The following is a 21,362-nucleotide window of genomic DNA, read 5'->3' on the forward strand; positions in this document are numbered from 1 at the left end:
AAAATATGACATGAGCTTGCCTCCATGAGCTTGCCTCTCACTTAGTAATGTTAATTTTCTAAAGGTCTTCTGTAAGAATGCCTTCTTTGAAAGGGCCAGTGGCTGGTATCCATGATGACCCAACAGTGTTGCAGCCATGAAACAGAACATTGGATGAGGAAGACACCAAGCCTGGAACATGAAATTTCCCATGGTAGACACCGCAGGGCTGATTTACAGCCCTATTAGTAACTGTTCTCTCTCTGTGAGGCACAGACCCTGGCTTGCAAACATCCAATTATAAAGCAAGTGTACACTCTGGTCTGCCCTACATAAACTGGGCGTGGTCTAGTCTCTGTTGAAATATCACTATGCTCACTCTAAAGCACTCTATAAACACAATGAGACAAGAGGCTCTGCGGTCTGCAGGGGTTAACGCACTATTTAAATGGGTTGCTCTCTTGGAATACAATTCATAAGATGCACTTAATAAAAAATCCTGTTGAATGACCCCACTCCTAGCAACTACTAGATTTCTACCACACAGGAGGCAATCAAACACGTTTCTGCAAGAAATTTTGCCACGCATTAGGCTTCATTAATATTTATTTTAAAGTTTACTTTTTATTGTAACAAATATAAAGTCATTGATGTCTTATAAATTTTCAAAAATGCTTTAAGTACAAAAGAAAATACATTAGTAAATGAGAGACGTCGTAGTATTTGGTGTGTACTTGACACAGTCGACATGCATAACTGATGTGAGGAAAGCCCATGCAATACTGGAAGGGAAAGAGGTGAGGCGTGGCTGCTGTGCTGCTGATTATAAACTCATTGCTTCAGTCAGCTTTCTTTCTTCAGGGATACCATTTACCTATATCCGGGATGACAGCAAGAACATGAGTTAGACGGGATATGGCACATTTAGATCTTGAACGTAAGACTTATTACAAGGCAGCCTCTCTTTTTAAAATGTGCACAATGTTTATATTACAATAGTACTGAATTTTCTAGTTAACATATAAAATGGTGGGTGGTGTTCTGTCTCAACACCTGTATATCTTGGATTTTGCTCATATTTGTACTTTTTTCACCTTTATTTTAATTCTCCTTTCCTTTGGCCTGATCCTAAACAGACTCACTTCTGCTTTATGTTGTCTATAGGACATATATATATATATATATATATATATATATATATATATATATATGTATCATATTATATGTATCTTATACCATATCAAATGTACCATATAGGACACATGCATATATATGTCACACACACACATATATAAAATCTAGATTGCAAGGAGAACTTTTTTTTTACCATCTTAATTTAAAATAATTACTCTGCATTATTTTTCTGTGTTTGGTTTTAAAAGAAGAAAGAGAGGAAGGGGTTAATTCTAAGTTACTCCTCTTTCTGAACCAGGCTCTAATGTTTTATTTTCTCAAAAAAGCCTGAAAACTTTTCTCATAATAAACAAGCAGAATGAGGCTGGCTGCGGGTTGTATGACTGTACCTTTTAACGGTGGCTTCAAAAGTACCACATGCACTGGAAGGGCAGAGAGAATGCGAGAACCTGAAAGAGCATCAAGTCTTGGACCTAGTCCAGAAGGTAGTGCTATTGTCTGCCCTTAACTGCTCTATTATCCCAGCCAGCGCTCCGGCCCAGGAATACAGCATCACCAGCCAGTTCCCGTGCTAAACTTTTGATGGGAATTTAAAAGAAAACAGCTAACTGCATAAAACAGGCTGCAAATCAACTTTAAGCTGATAAAGGTCCATATAGGCAGCTATAAATAAAATGACTTGCTCTCCAAGAGACGACCTGTGGGTCCCCATCACCCTTATAAAGAAAAAGCCCATCACTGTTTCACAATACCCATGCACTGATCAGCCCCTCCACACACCAAGCTGAGATGAACAGGGTGACAGGCAGGGTGCTCTTGAAAACACACAATGGGCTTTGCAGATGCAACAGAATAAACTGGAAACTCAGAAAAACAACATCTTAATGTAAACGAATAGAGGGAAAATAAAGGCTGTAACTGTCCCTCAGTTCCCTCCCCAGGAAGCCTAATACCACTTAGTTTTAAATGTTTGGAAGGCAGAAAGAACCATCTCTCCTAGTTAACACAGAATGCTATGCTGGTCTCTCTCCCCCTTTCGCAATTAGACCTTTGAAAGGCTCACTGAGAAAACAGTAACAGCAAACCAACCAAGAGGAGATGGTACCCTCTAGTCCATAACATGGGTCAATGTGCAGAAAACATAAGAAAACAAGAGAGGAGTAAGTCAGTCCTAACTTACTTACTTTCAACCCAAATGCCAGTTCCCCAAAAATCTTTTTAGAAAATAACTGGGGAAAAAAATGAGATTGAGCAGGCAAGAGGCCTCCAAAGGAAAGTCCTTTTTCATCAGGTGTACTGAGTTCTACGTGATTCTTCCGTCAAGGAAAGCTGCCCAGTACTGAGCACAGCACCCCAACATATCAAACAAGTACCATCATCTCCTGATACCATCTCCAACAGCACATATTCAAGATGTTTAGTCTCCTAATAGTCAAACAGTTTAAAATCTACCTTTTCACAAGTCTCAAAATATATTTACAATTTTCCTAGAAATTTTGTGACTGCTACTCATTGCAGCACCACAAGTGAGCAAGGCTGACATCTCAGGAGAGACAGACCTCTGTGGTCAGAGAGAAAGGTGCTGTATCATTTTTGTTACACTTATGTCCCTTTAATATTTTTTTCTCTTTACAAAGACAGGCATGGAATTAGAGGTAAGAACTTAAAAGTTTTCCACTTTCAGTGACGAATATTTATAACAAAGTTTGTTTCTTCATCAATCTCCTGGATGTTTACAGAGGCACAGCGCCCATCAATATATTGAACGGTCTACTTGAATCACATTAGCATTTAATTAAATGAAGCAATCAAACCCTAGGAACAATTCTGATAAACATCATCTATATAATTAAAATCTGATGAAAAACTTTATTATACTTGCCTCAAATCTTTGAAAAGTTGTCAAACGAAAATCTCCTTAAATTCCCGAAAGCAGTAATAGAGGAGATAATTCTGAATGAAAACATCCAATACATTGCTACATGTGACTGGCTTTTTTTTTTTTTTTTTTTTTTGGGAGACTCACTTAATGGCTTTTCCCATCACAAAGCCACTATTCATTCTTAGAATTCCACACTCAACTTACATTTTTAGAACTTCTCTTGCTTTCCAAAAGAGGAACAAAGGCATTACTGGTTGCCTGGCAATTAGAACTAGGAACCAACCACTAATTAGTAGACAATCATGAATAAGTTAAGAATGAATGAAATAATTGGCTGTGGAGAATTTTTAGGGACACTTGAAAGAAATGAACTTAAAGAAAGCAAGTCTTGGGGAAACAGAACAGCTCGGGGAGATTTGTCCACCATCTTGTCCTTACTGGTCATATTCTAATGGCTTCTTAAAGCAGCTTTTAAACCAGGACAACCATTTCTCATTGATCACCCTGAAGGCTCAGCGATTAGTCACAATGGTTGCCCTTTGTGAGAGTCAGTTTCAACCTGCTCACTTACTGAGACAAATCCTGGACCCATCCAAGCTAAAAATCTTTTATACCAAGGGGAAGAATAGGGAGTTCCCATGTAGAAAGGGAGTTGAATTCAGTCTTTCTTAATTAGAGAAGACCTCCACGGAGGCAGCTGCTTTAAGATCATTTACCATGTGTTTGTCGTTCTGATGCCAATTTATGCAATAGTCTAAGCCATTATTCTGAGCTTCTCGGTCTAATTAAGGAATGATACAACTGTGTTGCCTTCCTCGATGAAGACAAAAGCGTCATCAATTATAGAGTACTATGATAATCTTTTACTCTATTAGCTTCATCCATAAACATTGAATTAGCATCTTAGTACTCACCTGTAGTCTGCTGCTGAGGAATCTGAGTCTGGTGTGGCAAGTTCCTAGAAATGATTAACATCACTGAGTAAAAATGTGTTTGCACACTGGTAAACAGAGAGCAAGACACATTAAGATGGAAATCTGCTCGGAGAGGTACCACTCAGATAACGGGACTCAGCCTCTGCTCCCCTCTCTGAAGTTTATACATGAGGAAACTGAAGACCCAGAAGACAAATAGCAATCTCTGATAATGTCCATGAAATGCTTACCACATGTCATAACAAAACTCCCTCATGTCATGAATCTAAGACATAGGTCTTGTTTTTCTATTTTCGGACATGTGGAAATAATAGCCTTAGAATTCGAAAATCACACAGCTAGTAACAGTGGATAAAGATATAAACACAGTGATGCCAGCAATTAAATTACTCATGTGTACGATCTCAAGCTGGGTCTAGATTATAAAACAGGTATGTATCTATGCATACACATATGTGTCTACATTTGTACACACACCATCATATCATACTATCATCAGCGGTACGTTGTAACAGCTTTGAAGGCACATCACCACCTTTATTCACTAAACATGCTATCTTCAAGCCAAAAAAGACCATTTCTCTTCCTGGACATGTAAGAATTTCGAGTCCCCCTTGACCTTTCTCTTTCTGTTCCCAAAGTCAATCACTGGGACATTTCTCAGCTTTCCTTAAATCTGTTCCCTTCTCTACACCTTTCTGTCTCCCTTGGAGCCTCTGACAGGTCTGATGTATTTCTTCATCCATGTTCTTCATCCCTTATAACCCACTGCTGACAGATGACCTCCCAAGACACAGATCTGTAACACATACCTCAATACTTCTTTCTATCTATCAGCAAATTCAATTTCTGGCTTCTTTAATATGTCTTAAGCAGTCAGTAAACTATCTGTACACACACTCACACACACAAACAGAGAGACAGACAGACAGAGAGACAGAGAGAGACAGAGAGAGACAGAGAGACAGAGACAGAGAGAGAGAGAGAGAGAGAGAGAGACAGAGAGAGAGAGAGAGAGAGAGAGAGAGAGAGATTTGCCTTTGTCTCCTATATGAAAATCTCATCTGTTTGAAACAAATCCTGTTGGGATGGGGTATGGAACTCAATGAGCCTGAAGTTCTCTTCGCAGATATATGTTATTTACAAGAAATGTGTCTGTGTGTGTTTGTGGCCCTACACATGTGCCATGGCATGGGTGTGGTCAGAAGTCAACTGGCAGGTGCCAGTTTCTCCCCATACTATGTGGGTCATAAGGACTAAACAAAGGTTATTTAAGCTTGGTAGCAAGTATTTTACCTACTAAATCATCTCACTGGCCCTTTTTAAAAAATGTATAGAGTCCATACTTATTACTCTTAGGAGAAAAAGATTCCATATGAAAGTATTGAGTATTGAAATATTTTAATTTAAAAATACAACACCTTAGAAACCATGTCTTTGGGGTCTGGGGAGATGGCTCAGTGGATTCGTCACTTGCTGGACAAGCACGACCTCAGAATTCAGATTCCCAGCACCAACATAAATACCAGGTGGGTGTCAGTCTGCCAGTGATTCCAGCTCTAGAGACACAGAGACACGGGGCTCCCCCGGAGAGGCAGTGGTAATTAGTTTAGGGATCAGCTCCTTCTAGGTTTGATAGAGAGACTCTGCCTCCCTGAACAAGGTAGAGAGCTTCCAAGGAAGAGTCTTTGTATTACCATTGAGCCTTCTACATACGCACATGCATTCTTCATGTGCCCACATATGGGCACATGCATGTACACGTACCACACAGAGATATGGTACAGAAAATAAAAATACAAAAAACCTCTTCTACATGTGCTCACTCTCCAAACACTTTCAAATTAAGTGATAATTAGGTCACTTAGTATGCATTCAGATGTGCCCACTGCCATTTCTTTTTCTGTATATGGTATTTTGTTGCTCCAAATTGCTTTATTAGTAAGAACCATCCTAGTTTGTTAATAACTCTAAGAGGAAAGAAATATGGAATCATTTTTGAATGAATGTATGTAGAAATGAGATACTTGCAAAGACTCAAGTAACAGGCACACATTTATTAACATGCAGATGTGTAAATTCTATATCAAATTTTTATATTGTTATTAGCTTATGAAAATATACAATACAGACTGTAGGTGGAACAAAGCCCAGAGTGGACCTTTCCAATGCAGTAAGGAGTGTCCACGTAGCTTGTTTCTCTTTAGTACTGTGATTCTCTGGCTGAAATCCTACAGAGAACTCTGATGTACCAAAAATGAACAAAGGAGCTGGTAATCTTGCCTCCTCTGAATTCCTTGCCTCATACAAAGTTCTAAAATGTGTCAAGGACCCCTCCAAAACACACAGGAGTTTCAAGACCCCTCATCTAAATCACTCTCACAAGGCAAAATTCTTGTGTTCCAAAGACAGGGGTTGGGGAGATGGCTCAGTGAGTCAAGGGCTTGTCATGGAAGTATGCAGTCCAGAGTTCAGAGCCTCTGCATCTACGTAATATGCTGGCTGGGTATGTCAGTCTTCCTATCTTACTCAAGGCTTGGAGGCAGGGGATGGAGACTAGGAATGCGTGAAGGAAATTGGTCTACCCCATACTAAGCACCAGGTTCCGAGGAACACCCTGCATCAACCTCAAAACGATGTCCCATGTCAGCCATGGGCCTGAACACACATGTGCATATGCACCCCCCCCACACACACACACTCATAGGTCTACCTACATGCACACACCATACACAATAAAGAAAAGAAAAAATACATAATGAAAGAAGTAGAAAATAGCACCTGCTACCTGAATACTGTTCAAGTCTTCAGTGGTTTTGTTTGTTTGTTTTTGTTTGTCTGGACAGGTTCTTGCTTACTATGTAGATCAGGCTAGCCCCAACTCATAGAGATCTACCTGCCTCAGCTGAATGCTAGGATGAAAGAAATATGCCCAGCCTAAACTCATAATTTCTTCTAAGTGCCTTTAGAGTGACTTAAAAAAAAAAAGAAAAGTCCCACTTAAAATATTGTTAAGGAAATAACAAAATCCATTCTCACCCAAGTTAAGACAATTATTTAATAATTTACCACAACGGTTACAGTCTCTTTTGCTCTTAAGTTTTAACTACACTTATGTGGTTTAGGGGATGTTTCTTTGGGCTGGTTTGTTTGTTCCAAAGTTTACAGACTATTTATGTTGGTCTTCTTCATGAAGGTAAAAAGAATTGATTTAGAAGCCATAAAGTGACCAGCTGTGCATTTAACAATGGAAAAGCCCAAGACCTTTGTTACACAAGTCAAAATGCAATTGTGTGTGCCCTGGGGAGGAGGGCGGGGAGGAGCTTCCTTTCAGCTCCTCAGGCATAACTGCCATGGTTCCAGTCCACCTTGGAGACTGCTCTAACACTTTCCCCACATTCTGAAACTCACTTCCTCATTCTCCGGTTAGCTCCCGGCACACAGACACCTAAATAACAAATACTTAACCCACCCAACACACATCAACAAAATTTGCAAGGAAAAGAGGGGAAAAGCCAGAAGTGCTTTGGCACAGGCAGGGCTTAGTCAAAACCACCGATTTTTCAAAAGCTTTAGACAAAGGGTACCCTAAAATTCAAAAATCAGCGTTTGGATACGGCCCCTGGATCGCCACACCCTTGTTTGGACCCCCACAACACATTCTTCACTAAAATCTTCTTTAAAAATCAGTGGCCAAAGTCAATCCTTGCCTGGCATTTCTTAGAACTTTTCTTTGGCTACATTGTCAAACTTTGACAAGTCATGTGGTCTTAGATGGGTGATTAGCAATTGTTGGTTGAAGAACAGATATACTTGCAAGACATCTGGAAGAGGCACATGAGAAAGCCATTTGTACACTTGAGTTAGTCTGAGGAATTAAAGCAACCAACACTGCATCTGGCTAAGTCTGAATGATGCCCACGCTCCCCTAAGCCCGCAAAGGAAACATTGGATGTGTTATATATAAAGAGCTCACATGTTCAAAGAAAGAACAGCAAAACGTGGAGCTACTTGGGGGGGGGGGGTACATATCTGTGAGAACAGGCGGGACGCTGAAGTGGGAGGACTGTGGGTTAGGGGCCAGCCTGGGATGTTCAGCAGTTTCCAGTCTGCCTGATCTATATGAGGTCGTGTGTGCCACCTACAGTAGAGACGTGCTCATAAGCAGACTGTCGCTGGCACACTGAATCATACAACCCACAACACTGGGGGCGGGGAGGAGAAAGCAGTGGGGGAATATGCCCATGTTTGAGGAAAACAGGCCACTAAAAGCAATTGGACAGGAGAGTGGAGCTGACTTCAAACAGAGCACCTATAATCCTTCAAAGAAAGGCCCTTTCTAAAGGCGTAAGGCTATTTAGAGTAATTAAGTTATTAATGGACTTATGGAAAGGTTATAATATGTAAACTGCTGCATTATATAGAAGAAAGCTGAGAAACTGTAATTCTCTGAATTATTAGCATTAATTATTTCCCAATTTTATTGCCATTACCTGCATCTAAATAGAAAATTGTGCAAATTAGTCATTGCACAAGCTTTATTCTTTAAGAAAGCAAAGGTAATAATTTGCACATTAGTAAATAAGTGATTTGGAGGAGTACAGAATTATTCCTTGTGTGGACAACTGTTTCAAGGTAATTTACATTGTTGGCTCCCCTGTAGAGTAAGTCTATGAGTAAGGTGGGTGATTATCAACTGAGTATGTTGCTACTTGCTTGAAGACTTAGAAAACAAAATGATTTGCATAAAGACACAGAATCTACTCTATGCCAGCTTGGGGGCGGGGGGAGGAGGCCTTCCGTATGTGAAATGTCTTATAAGATATAGCGACATTTAGCAGTAAGCAGTAGTTCCCTTATTAAGTAAATTTACCAATTATTTTATCAAAGTTGATATTGCCAAAACCTTCATTTTTTTTCTTCCTTTAAAAATAAGGGCTTGGACCTACAACTCTTTTTGTTGAGAAATCAGGAAATTGGGTGCATAAGGGAGGGTCATTCAGAGCCCGGAAACACTGGTAAGGATTTAAAGGTGAAAACCATAATTGTAATTAAAATCAACCCTATATTCTATATGATATATAAAGAGGGAAGAAGAGTTCTCCATCTGATTTTTTTTCTTCAGTTTCCCCCCTTTGCTTGTGTAAGGTCAGGACCAAATCCATCACAGCTTTAACCTGATGCAGCAGAGATCTACAGAACCCAAATCCACCAAGGAACAACAAGCCCATAACTCTGAGTCTAGACTTCCAAAACTAAAGTGAAATAAAATAAACGTCTCTGCAGTATTCTTGCCAGTTGACAGTCCTTGTCAACAGGAACACCGCCATCTCGGTCTATGGAAACAGTCATTTTCAACTGGCAGTTACTTTCATTAAAACTTACTGTGTGTGTGTGTGTGTGTGTGTGTGTCTAGACTTTTACCATGAACTTGGTTTTCATAATTACTGAAGAGAAGACAAATGGAAAATAGTCACAGAAAAGCTAAAATTAGTTTACTAGCTTTAATTATATGACTTAATTACACTTTTACAGTTGATTTGCAAAAAAGATTTAGGCCTGGCCTACCTCCTGTTTGAGGGGAACTGAATTGTCCTGGATTAGAATGTTAGGTTTAGTACGATGAATATGGACAAGTTTTGCATAGCCACTTAAAAATGTTACAGGAAAATGTCTCTCAGGCATCTTCCCATGTTCTACATCGCATAAGGACTCCAGGAAGTTGCATCCACTAGGAAAACTCAGTGGCTCCAGAGCTTGTTTCAAAAGGAATAAGGAAGTACATCATCCCTCGGTAAGGTAATATAGCTCCTAAACATTCAAAAGACATAGGTATATTTCGAGAAAATTCAACATTTGGGATCTTCCAGTCAATACTTGCTTCTCGAGGCACAAAACTATATACTGACTACATTTCCTAAGGAATTCGTATCCCTTTATTTATTTTAGTTTTTCAAGATTCAACTCACAAACAGCCCAAACTTTACAGATAAAACCCACCAGGCCTCCTAGCTCACTCTCCCACCCAAGCCCCTTGGGGGACTAGAAAGAACAGCTGCCTTTTAAAACACCAGGTGGGAGACCGCAGGGGCCGCTGTACCGGCTACACCCAGTCAGAGAGGCCTGGGGGCTTCGCAATTCCCAGTTGTGAGACCCGCACTTTCACCTGCCTCCAAAGCCCTGACTTAAGGCTGATCTCTGCATTGCAAAACCGCCCTCAAGAGTCAGGGCTCCCCGTCGTCCTCGTTTGGAGATGGCATAAGATTGTCTTTCAATTCAAGGACATAGAATTCTGTGACTCAGAACTTAACTTTGTATAAAAAGTTAAACCCTTCTAGGGTTTTGGCTAAGCCTCTGGTTAAAAGCATCACCCCGATTTCCATGATTCTTTGGGTCCAGGCAATTTCCATTTAAGGATCACTTCAAAATGTGATTTTCAAAACTAAAATGTATTAAAGGGGCTGCTGATGGGGGTGGGAGAAGTCCTCTCTGAGAGACACAGACGATGAAGGAAGGAAGCTGTGAGCCTGACTAGGTAACAATAGGCTAGGGACCACGCCCCTGGACACTTGGCTATTCAGCACACTATCAAGGCAATCAATCAGACTCTGCAAAGTCTAAGAAACAGCCCAGAGCAGAGGAGGCCAAGGAACCATGGTGACCTTAGTACAGTGCCCTTGATAAAATGTTGGAGGAGAAAAAAGGACTTGACTGGAGAACTAGTAAAATCTAAAAAATATCCGCAGTCTAGGTAAGCGCAAAGCGCCATGGTTAAGCACTGAACTGTGGCCACAAGTGAAGACGGTACCACAAGGTCTTAAGGAGAGGGACTGACTGAAAGGAACTGCAGAATCTCCATTATCTTCGCCGCGTCTGCCCTTGTACCTCCAAGATCATTCTAAGCAAAGATCAAATTAAATTGATCTTCTGTCTCTTTACCAAATAGGCGTATCGCCACACGCTTGTATTGTCTCTGCCATTTGAAAAGTAAAAGGGGTCTGTTCTACCTGCTCCTCTTTTCTGAGCATGTAAGCATGTGACACGCCTCCCAGTCCCACCCTGCTCCCCTTCCTCTTTGAATGTCCCTGTGCCTGTAAGCTGGTTCAGAGATACCGTTGAGGTCAATGGCCATACACTATCCAAAGCAGCTATCAGAAATGGCGAATACTCTGATCTCATGCTGACCTCATTTGTCTTTGTCTATTGTTGGTGATGTAAATTTATCACATATAAACGATCATGCTTACTCTTTATTTTTTTTTTTAACTTGTTTATGGTGTTAGTCTGGAGATCAGGGAAGTATCATGCCAAAAAAAAAAAAAAAGAAAGAAAAAAAAAAAAGAAAAAGAAAAGAAAAAAGAAAAAAATATTTTTATGTAGGAGATAACTGGGGCTGCCTTGTGTTACACTGTTGTGAGCTTTCTATACCTCTCAAGTGGACTGACATGGTTAAAAGATTTTTTTTTTTTAATTCAGCCTTGAAGAAAAGCTTTGAATGGTCCTACGTCTTACTTAATATGTTCACGTAAGTGTTTGGACATATCGCTCTGACTGAATAATTCTGCTTTCAAATCTGAGGAAGAAACAAGAAATGCTGTTACTGATCAAACTCTTTATAAAAGATAGGTTTAATACAGGCCTATGTGTGAGGCTGAAACGCTAGCGCTTTCACAAAGGCCTAATGAGAAAACACAGAGCAGTATTATCCAAGCACACAACCTGGTCACAAGGACCGTAAGCTTGCTCAAATAAAGATATCATTTTCACCTTGAAAATTCTGTTCCATCCAAATGACCAAAATATTTATGTGTCTGCTTGATACTAAAATGAAACTTTAAAAAAAAATTAATTATTTTCAGTTAAAGTGTAAAAGTTGAAATTTTGTAATAAAAAATATGTTGATGAATCTGACACAATAAATTCCCTATTATCTGGCATAGTTAGAAAATGAGGTTAATCACATATTCTGGCTTATAGGGAGTTACCATAGAGACCATGCACATATTATCCATTTCCAAGAATAAAAGAAAGATAATATACACTCAACACTGAAACGACACCGAATGTAATTTAATTTTCCTCTGATGAGTCAGGCACACTTGATGATGCCACGGTACCTCAGAACAATCACCGCGAACATCATCAATTATCTATGGACCCTATTTATTCAGAAGTGTTAGTTAATGAAGCTTTTCCATTAGCAGAAATGGGAATAATAGAAAGGTTTTCCAGACTTCAAAACACATATATGTTGAAATTGTTGCAAGTTCAGCGCAATAACCTATTGTATTTGCAGAGAGCTTATCTGCATAATGGTGGTCTTGATAGGCTGTGGGGAGGCCTGTGAAAGGCAGACACAGAAACCACACAGGGAATTTTGTCTGGTTTACAAATCAATAACAGCAGTATAAAATCAAGAACGTTTGAGAAAAATCAAAAATTTTAAGGAGACATTTTTATTCTCAACATACACAGCTAGGAAGGATGTCTTTGAAAGGGCCGCCGCCTTTCAGTTCTCATTTAGACTTTACTAACCTAGCCTCACTGCATTATACACATCCACGTTTCTCGCCTCACCATAATAACTACTGCTGTATTCTGAAGTTTTAAAGCATCATGCTGTCAGCAACAGAAACATTTCCAGACATGTGGTCTCTGGAAAATTAGCCATCCTCACCCCTACCCACGGATTCCAGACCAATCCCATGACATAGCTCAGAGGATAAAGACATTTGCCACAGAGGCTAATGACCTAAGTTAGATTCCTAGAATCCACATGACAGAACGAGAGAAACAACTTCTATAGTTTGTCCCTGACCACTGCGTAAGCACTATAGCATGCAGCCCTCCCAGAATAATAAATGCACAAAAATTAAAACAAACAACATCTGACTTCCAAGCATACTTACTAACTTCAAGTTTTGAAGACTATGACCACTTCTTTGGCACACTACACAATGTAGGAAACAGTACTTAAGTATCAAGTATGATTTTAAAATTTGGATATGATCTAAAAATTGGATAGATATATAAGCTGGATATTATTATAATATTCTTAAAACTACTGATGTTTCTTGTCAGCTCCTAATTCTAGTAGATGCGGTCTTAGATCAGCCTATAACAATGGCCACTAACCTTCATAGAGAGAATATACATGTACAGAATTTCTCTGTTTTAAAATTAAATATTGTGAAACTTGCATTTGCATATCACTAATATAATACTTATTTCCAAAATCCTGAATTCAAGCATTTGCATATCACTAATATAATACTTATTTCCAAAATCCTGAATTCAAATGCATGCAAAATGTCACCACCACTGAAGGACACATACACAGCCTTGACCTACAAAACCTTATTAGATGATGTTAAAAATTTAAGAAAACATTCATCAAAATTATGTTATATTTTCAAAAGTGTTTTGGGTAAATGAACAGAGGATGACTGTTTACACTGACCTACATAATTATTGTTTAATCTGATTTAGCATATCAGTGTTACATAATGATAAATAAGCACTCTCAACAGAAAAATGTATGTCCAACATGGTTCTCAGATTAAGTTTTGTGTGTTTTTTTTTTGTGTGTGTGTGTGTGTGTGTGTGTGTGTGTGTACCTGAAGGAGTAAGGGACAGAAGAACAGAGATTTTTCTGCTTATCCATTCTATTTACTTTAAAAATAGGAAGGGACAGAAAAATACTTCCTGTTTTAGGAGTCACTCAATTTAGCCCATTCTAACATAAGCTAAAAAAGAAAAAAGAAAGAGCTACAATCTAAAGGAATAAATGACAGTTTTGCCTACCACTTCATATATGAAAAAACCAGTTTCTAAGCATATACAATCAATCCCTCTTCATCCTTCCCCGTACCTGTTCAAGAGAGTCCCTTTCTGGCTTCCTGATCATGGTCTCTAAAGCATGAAAGATTGGCTGAAAGATTGGCTATTATTACATGTATGTCCATCTTGGGATACATGTGACATACATGTCACAGGCACATGCTTGTGTTTTCAGCACTTTGGAGCTGGAGTAGAACCGAAGCTCAAGGCTAGCCTGGGTACAGGGAAGCCTCCCTTACAAGAACAAAACCAAACAAAAATAATCATACGTTGAGAGCCCAAACAGAGTTGCTTATTTTATATACAAACAGATCATAGAGAAAGAAAAAAGGAACTTAAAAAATCATTTATAAAAAAGAAACAAAAATTGTTTAGATTATATAGGTCTGCAGTAGTTAAAGAAAAAGACAAATTAACTAAACAAAACCCATCATCTCTTAAAAACAATGGGACTGTCATACTTAAGCCTCTGCCTGTCTTTTCAGAGTGACTCATCTTAGGACAAACATTTGGATTCCTTATCGGTGTCGATTTCTCACATATTGATATTGATGTGTTTTTATGACTAAAGAAAAAAAAACCTTGAACTGATTCAATTACATTTCTGTCAAGCCAAGTGATGATATTTTGCTACGGTATTCTCCAACAATGAACAAACAAAACCAGTAACAGCTCAATGCTATGGTTTGGACAGATATTGTTAAATCCCCATGCATGCTAGCAACTGTGCTTGCACATGAATACTCACTGCTGTGGCTGCATCAACGGCATGTTGGTGCTGTCATAGTTGTCTGTGTGCATGGGAGGTATGATCTCCCCAGTCACAGGGTGGAACACAGGGAGTGTAGACAGGGGCCATGCAATCTCTCTGTTTTTAGACATGTCTCGAAGCTCCTTGGTAGATTTCTGAATGGAGCTGTGATGGACAAGTTGGATACTACATAAAAGAAGAAATAAAACAACATATATTTAAAATGATGTACCATCCCTAATGAGTTGCCTATTTGAAAAGATCATTTTTTTCTTTAAAGATAAGACATTATTGCTTTTTTCAGGGGGGGGGGCTTTCTATAAATTAGCTCAGAAAAAAAACATACATCTCATATATCTTTATGCAAATCTCAAGTTAAAACTCAGCTAGGAAGTGCTATGTTAATATTAAAGCCTGAGTCATAAACTAGTTACCTATTTATTTTCTATGATTAAGCAAAAACTAGGATAGCTTTTTATATTATTGCCTCTGGTGGGGGCATTTATAAATACTCACGGGAGTTTCATTTTATGGAAGGTTATTACTGCAGATTCAGGAAAACGTGTATGAAAGGCCTTGTCATCTGTCCTCGGTTTATAGAAATGCAGCTTTGGGAAATCGCATACTATAAAAGGCATGTTAATATTCTGAATCTGAAATGGTTTAGGTTTAATGTTTATCTAGGTTACCTTAGGTGTTGAGCCCTTTTTTATTTTTTAGCATCTACCCAGCCTAAACATCTCTATTTAGAAAGCAGCTTTCGGTTCATGAAGTCAGTTGTGAGGGATGGTAAAAGAAACGTGCGAGCATGAGACACGTGTGCGGAGGATGATGGGTAACTGAGAAGCGACACACAATGGGAAGGAAAGTAACAGGAAAGAAGACACTTACTCTGGGGTTTGCATGTTTCTCTTTTCCCTAGAAACAAAACAAAATTTATGAATTAAATAATAGCATTGATATTCGGAACATTAAGACTCTAAGCTCATGGGACCCTGTAGGATGTGGCAATGCTGATGTCGGGACTCGAAATGCAAGCAGGCAGCATTGGCCACCAGGGTTATGTATTATTTGGATGAGTACACATACAGTAATGGAATACTGATGAGAAACACACAGAAAAAAATGGAAAAAAAATGGAGATTAAGAATCAAGCTCTTGATTGAAATAAACTCTATGACATAATGAAATCAGGCTACGTGAAGAATGGAGAATTTGTTACTTGCTGCTTTATGAGTTTTTGAGCCTTTGCTTTGTTATACCCTGACTTTCAAGTCATCTCGGGAGATTATCTTAATTGACATAGATGTCCAGAAAGTACTAACTATTCATGAAGGGAAGACTCATTACTCAAATGATACCTTATTTTCATTAATTTACTCCTGGGTTATTTTTTTTAATATATTTTAAACATTTAGATTGTGTCACCCTGTTTGACAGCCGAATGACTTCAAGAAGAATTCTGACCCTCAGTTTTCATAACACTGACTAAGACAATTTATTTATTTAAATGCAATTACCATGTCAATAGACTCCTGTCTCTGCTCACACAAGATGGCTTGCATAACCACAGTGTCTAGCCTCAATTATTCTTGGGACTGTTTTTCCATCATGAATTTATATCTAGCCTTAATCATTTCTGAATAAAGTAATTTTGGCCCCTAATTTGGTTAGCTAAACTCACAACTACTTTAATTCACTTTTAAAGGAATAAAGTACTGCTGTTTGATCCGAACAAAATTTCAATTCATTAACAGTGTGTTTTATGAACTGGATGCAAGTTTGCTTTTAATGGACGCGTCTATATCATTGTCTTAGCGGGTTTGCCAATTCTTTATTAGCGTTTGAAAGTACTCACACTCCTTCTCGTCGGCAGCACATGATATAAGCGAGTATTAGGAAAAGCACTAGTGCTACCGCCGAGGGCACAGCCAGAGTAACGAGGAAATCCGTGTAATAGTCTCGGCTTTTCAAAGAATCCGAAGGGGGCTTGTACTCCCCGCCATCAGGCAAAATGCCCTCACCACGAACCACTTCCTGATAGGTGGACACTTGCTTTGTTTTATCAACCTGATATAAAAAAAAAGACAATTGCATATCAAATTAATCACTACCAACATTAGGAGATTTTAAGATCTAGATATACCAAAATAGTCTTTGACAAATTACCTTAGTTTTCTAATTACTTTATCATTCTGATTTGTTATTCTTTATTGGAGCTAATACAAATAAAAATAGTAAATACTTTCTCTTGGCCTGTCTTCCCTATCCTTCTTGCTTACACAGCACACACATACCCATGTGTATTCAAGATGTGTGTGTGTGTATGTGTGTGTGTGTGTGTGTGTGTGTTTGCTTACTGGTTGCAAAGCAGAAGTTGTTGATACCAGTATGTAAATTTTTTAGGAGCAGCATCTAGTGCAAATGTTTAACAAACTTGGTGGTAAGGCAGTGTATAGGGATGGTTTGTAAGGTTCATGAAGTAGAAAAGGGGAAATACAAAAAGAAAAGACAACTTCCCGTGTCCAACTCCATCTTTCTGCAAAGTGGCTAACATTAATTTTAGGACGAGCAGAACATACACACCCCCACCCAGTGATGTAACTGTGCTGATTTTACTGTGTTTGATGCACACTGCGCCTCCCCAACCCCATCCCATATTTACCCATCAGCCCTCATTGTGCTACATTTAATTCTACTGAGTTCTCTGCTGAAGGGCAGCAAAAAGGCATGTGAAATTTGTTTCATTTGATGATTTAAAAAAAATGGTATGAGGATTATTTGCGGCCTTATTCAACAGTCTCTGCTGGAAAACTCCACCTGCCCATTCTGCCCTGCTAGCCAAGCCTTTAGTGCCCAGAGAAAAATCAGTCCTTTGCCTCCTTCTGAAGAAGGCTAAATAACTCCGTTTCCTACAGTGTTTTTTTTTTTATTCATAGAATTAGGAAACTGGTTGTCCAACATAACCTTATGCTTTTTAAAATTTAAGTCCTGATTGTTTTTACTTAAAAATATTTTATACTTGCTATATGACTCTTATTTATCTTTATTTTAATTTATTTTATTTTTTATTTTATTTTTAGGTAAAATGTAGCCTTGGAAGGCCTGGAAGTCCCTAGGTAGAACAGGCAGGCCTCAAGTTTAAAGGGTACAGGGCTTACAGGCATGCACCACTGCCCCCAGCCCCAGCCCGACGACTCTTTTATTTAAGCCTCCATATATATAAAACATATTTAAGAAATATCCTTGTGGAATGATGTGGCATCTAAATAAATATGGTTACATATAAAATTAAAATGAAATTGCTCAAGCTTTTCAGTTCTAGAAGCCAAGCCTTGCCATGGAAACTTCCAAACCCCAAACAATTTTTAACTTTTAGAAGTCAGACAGTGTTGCTAAACATAAATTCACGTAACAGGACAGCCATGAGCAGAATGTTGCTGGCGAGCCCTGATGTCTCCTGGTTGCTGAGAGGAATGTGTGTAAGTCACAATCCTAATTGCTCCCTCACAGCCTTAGCAACTAACACTGTGACCGAAATATTGACCTCTATAACATTACTATTTACTGGAGATTGGATATAAACCACAGTATGCAGGTGTGAGTGTGTGTGTGTGTGTGTGTGTGTGTGTGTGTGGTGTGTATGTGTGTGTGTGTGTATACATATATAAATGTGTATAGATTTAAGAAGGTTAAATGAAAGGGTTATCATTTTTCTTAGGTGCAGGAGGAAAAGCATAGAGGGAGAAAAGCCACAGGGAGTGCTACGCCTTGCAACGCTAGTTATGTGCTCTTCCGGCCCACACCAAGCCTGGAAAACTGCCTGCAGTCACCTCTCTAAGACATGAAGTGACAGCTGTGTTTATGTGTCAGTAACTTTGCTCCAACGTCAGTTTTAAACTTAGATCTAAATCATTCACTATCAATCATAAAAAGTTGACAGAAGTTAAATCGAAAGATCATTTAAACCATTAAACGTCCTAAAAACATCAAAGAATCCACATAAGATCAAAATACTGTACAGAAAGACAAAGAAGCCATATGCTATAGAAAACTCGAAATAGTATACGTCTCTTACAGGTATGTGTGTGTGAAACCACTTGCATTTTTTTTTAGCATTCAAATTCAAGACCTGTTTGCATGTTTGTAAAAGAATCAATTTAACCAATAAAGCAATTTTAAGGTGGTTTAAAAGAAACTTGAGTTGATACATTTATTTTTAAGGCCATAGGCAAAATATTCTTCCTTAGCGCTGTCCTATGTCTGCTAAGTTCAGTCATTTGAGTTTGTAGAGCACTGGGTCACAGCAGAACACAGCTTTCTTTATCTGTACAGTCATTGTGCCCTGTTCTTCCCCTGCAAAAGTGAGCTCATGGCAGCGCATTTACGGAGACCTTCTGCACACACCACATTGGCTCCCTAGTGTCGGCTGCATTAACAGCATCCTGGATATCCAAAGCCTAGTTTGGACCACCCGCCAAGCTAATCCAGCCTCAGAAACTAATCAAGTGTAGAGCACAGAGGTGGCGAGGCTCTTCCTTAAATGGATGTACCATCATCTGATTTGCCAAATCCTTCAAGTCAAGGAAGTCCACAGAGTTGACAAAGAAAACCTAGGATTTATTTCCAGCAGCAATTCAGATTCCAGTCAAATGGTATTTCCAGTTACACCATTGCTAATTACATTTGCAAAAGCAAAGCTTAAAAAAACAAAACAAAACAAAAAAACCTCACCAGTGAAATCTTGCACCAGTCGATGTAAAACTGAGTTCGGAACTTTTTATCACATGTTATCACAGGCTCCATTTCTTGACTGCATCTTAACTGATTCTGTGGATTTTCAACTTCTCGTAAACAAGAAGAAAATGCAACGTCGGCACCAACCATGACATAAACACTGGAAAAATATGAAACTCTCATGTTATCCTTTAGGAAAATTGAAAACACTGGGGGAAAAAAAAACAATTTACCCCTGAAAGCAGGATTTATCCTTTTGAATTGAAGGATTAACTAGAATCATCTCTAAGATAGGAGCCTGGGCTTTCAAAGCAGTGATTCATGTAGGGGCCTTCTGTTGCCCATTTTTGTATTCAACCAATATTTACTGAGTGCTTAGGTGTACCGGGCACTCTTTCTATTCTATATGAAGGCCTGGAAGTTATATTTCATGCATTCATTGAATTCAAACCAGCTAAGTGCTACATGTTCCAATCATTTGGTAAGTATACATTAAGATTCTCCTTCAGATAAACTTGTTAAGAAAATAACCCTAACCCTAAAATAATAGTTGTAAGTAATGACTCTTCATTTGATTTTTCTCCTAGTGCAGTTTTGACCTCACACCCTCGAGGAGCCAAGCTCTCTATCGACTTCATTATTTCACTGGACATCTCTGTCAGGGTTCCGGGCGGACGGACCCCTATGCGTTTGTTTCATTTCAGATCTCTTCTCTTCTGCTAAGAAGTTAAGGTAAGAGAAAATTATTATTTGTTTACCAAGAATGAAACAAAACATGTTTTCTTGAAGAGTACCCTGAGCATTGTGGGGGAAGAATTCTCCTAAGTTGAGAAACAATTGAACAGACCACAGTGTCAGCTGTGACAGGAGTGGTCTCAGGGAATCTCTATAGGATAGGGATCTTATCAACTTTCCAGAGAAAAGGAGAAAACAAAAATTTATCTAAATTATTATAACTTCTGTCCTTAAAAGATAAGAATTAGATATTTATCAAGTGGGGCCAGTCTACCAAGGATCCAGCTGTCTTTGAGAAATACTTCAAATGCCAATCCGGAGACTCACAAATGTTTAAGAAAAACAAAAGACAGAAAAAGAAAAATTTCCAGTAAAGGAAACAACATTGGAAGAAGCACGACGAAAGTTTTCAAATGGACTCAAAGCTACAACACAAAGCTAGTGTGTACTGCGTGGAGTTAGACATAGAAATCAAGGAAATAGAGCCAAAAATCTAGAAGTCAACTCTAATATTTAGTAAGTGGATTATTGTCACTAGAGAGTCTGATGGAAGATAAATAGCATTTGCAATTAATGGTCTTAGAACAATTAGGTATCCACATGAAAATGTAAAATAATAATAATAATAATAATAATAATTTAAATCCCACCACCACCATCTCATGCCATAAATACAAAATCAATGTCAAAATTGATCAAAGACAGAATCCAGTTTTGTACCTAGCTAACACAGTAGAAGACTGGCAATCACCACCGTAGCCTAATGAAACAAAACAAACACACAAACGAAAAGAGTAAACTGTAAAAAAAAAAAGAACAATTTAGGCCCTCGAGACAAATAAGCCTTAGAACAAACTAATGCCCCAGGAGTTGGGCAGACCAACAGTGGAAAATGGAGAATCACAACCACCTGGAAGAGAGGTTTACAGGCCACAGTCTCTGAGGGGAACAGGAGCGCTTATGGTATTGCTGGAGGGTCCACGCGGACAAGCCTGAGAGCCACCATCTCCAGAGCAGTCTGGTCATTGAGGACCCTGAACCTATGAGTCCTCACTGGCAGACCTAGCTCTGCTCCTCGGGGAAACAGGAGGTGTTCCTGTTGTTGGCAGGACAAGAGGGAAATAAACAATTCTGGTCTTTAAAAGGCCTACCTACAGGAGAAACTAAGCAGGGGCTCGGTGCTGGGATTAGTGTAAGAGTCCAGCAGACCTGGGAGAGAGACAATTAGGGCTCCAGACTTAATTGCCCACTGCTAATTACAACAGTCAATTGCCAACTGTCAATTACTGAGAAAATGAGACTCTCAGCCCCAAGGCACAGGCTCACTTAAAACTGAGATCTATACCCTGAGCTGGAGAAACTCCCCCAG

At 38.9% G+C, this 21,362-nt stretch overlaps 1 protein-coding gene across 3 annotated transcripts in view; it reads right to left on the bottom strand.

The window, feature by feature from the left end:
- Positions 1-573: 573 nt before the first annotated feature.
- The window catches only part of Sgce (sarcoglycan epsilon), a 70,323-nt gene continuing 49,534 nt past the window's right edge, over positions 574-21,362 (bottom strand). For 2 of the 3 annotated variants that reach the window (XM_052173207.1, XM_052173209.1), the window contains exons 6-11: positions 19,256-19,418; positions 16,380-16,591; positions 15,413-15,439; positions 14,519-14,707; positions 3,910-3,953; positions 574-853 (exon numbers count right to left, since the gene is read on the bottom strand). In XM_052173207.1, the coding sequence (XP_052029167.1) occupies positions 837-853; positions 3,910-3,953; positions 14,519-14,707; positions 15,413-15,439; positions 16,380-16,591; positions 19,256-19,418 (652 nt within the window). In that variant the 3' untranslated portion in view covers positions 574-836. The remainder of the gene's footprint in view (positions 854-3,909; positions 3,954-14,518; positions 14,708-15,412; positions 15,440-16,379; positions 16,592-19,255; positions 19,419-21,362) is intronic. The other variant, XM_052173208.1, reaches the window with a different exon arrangement.

Source organism: Apodemus sylvaticus, chromosome 2 (genome assembly GCF_947179515.1).
Source record: "Apodemus sylvaticus chromosome 2, mApoSyl1.1, whole genome shotgun sequence".
Taxonomy (NCBI): domain Eukaryota; kingdom Metazoa; phylum Chordata; class Mammalia; order Rodentia; family Muridae; genus Apodemus; species Apodemus sylvaticus.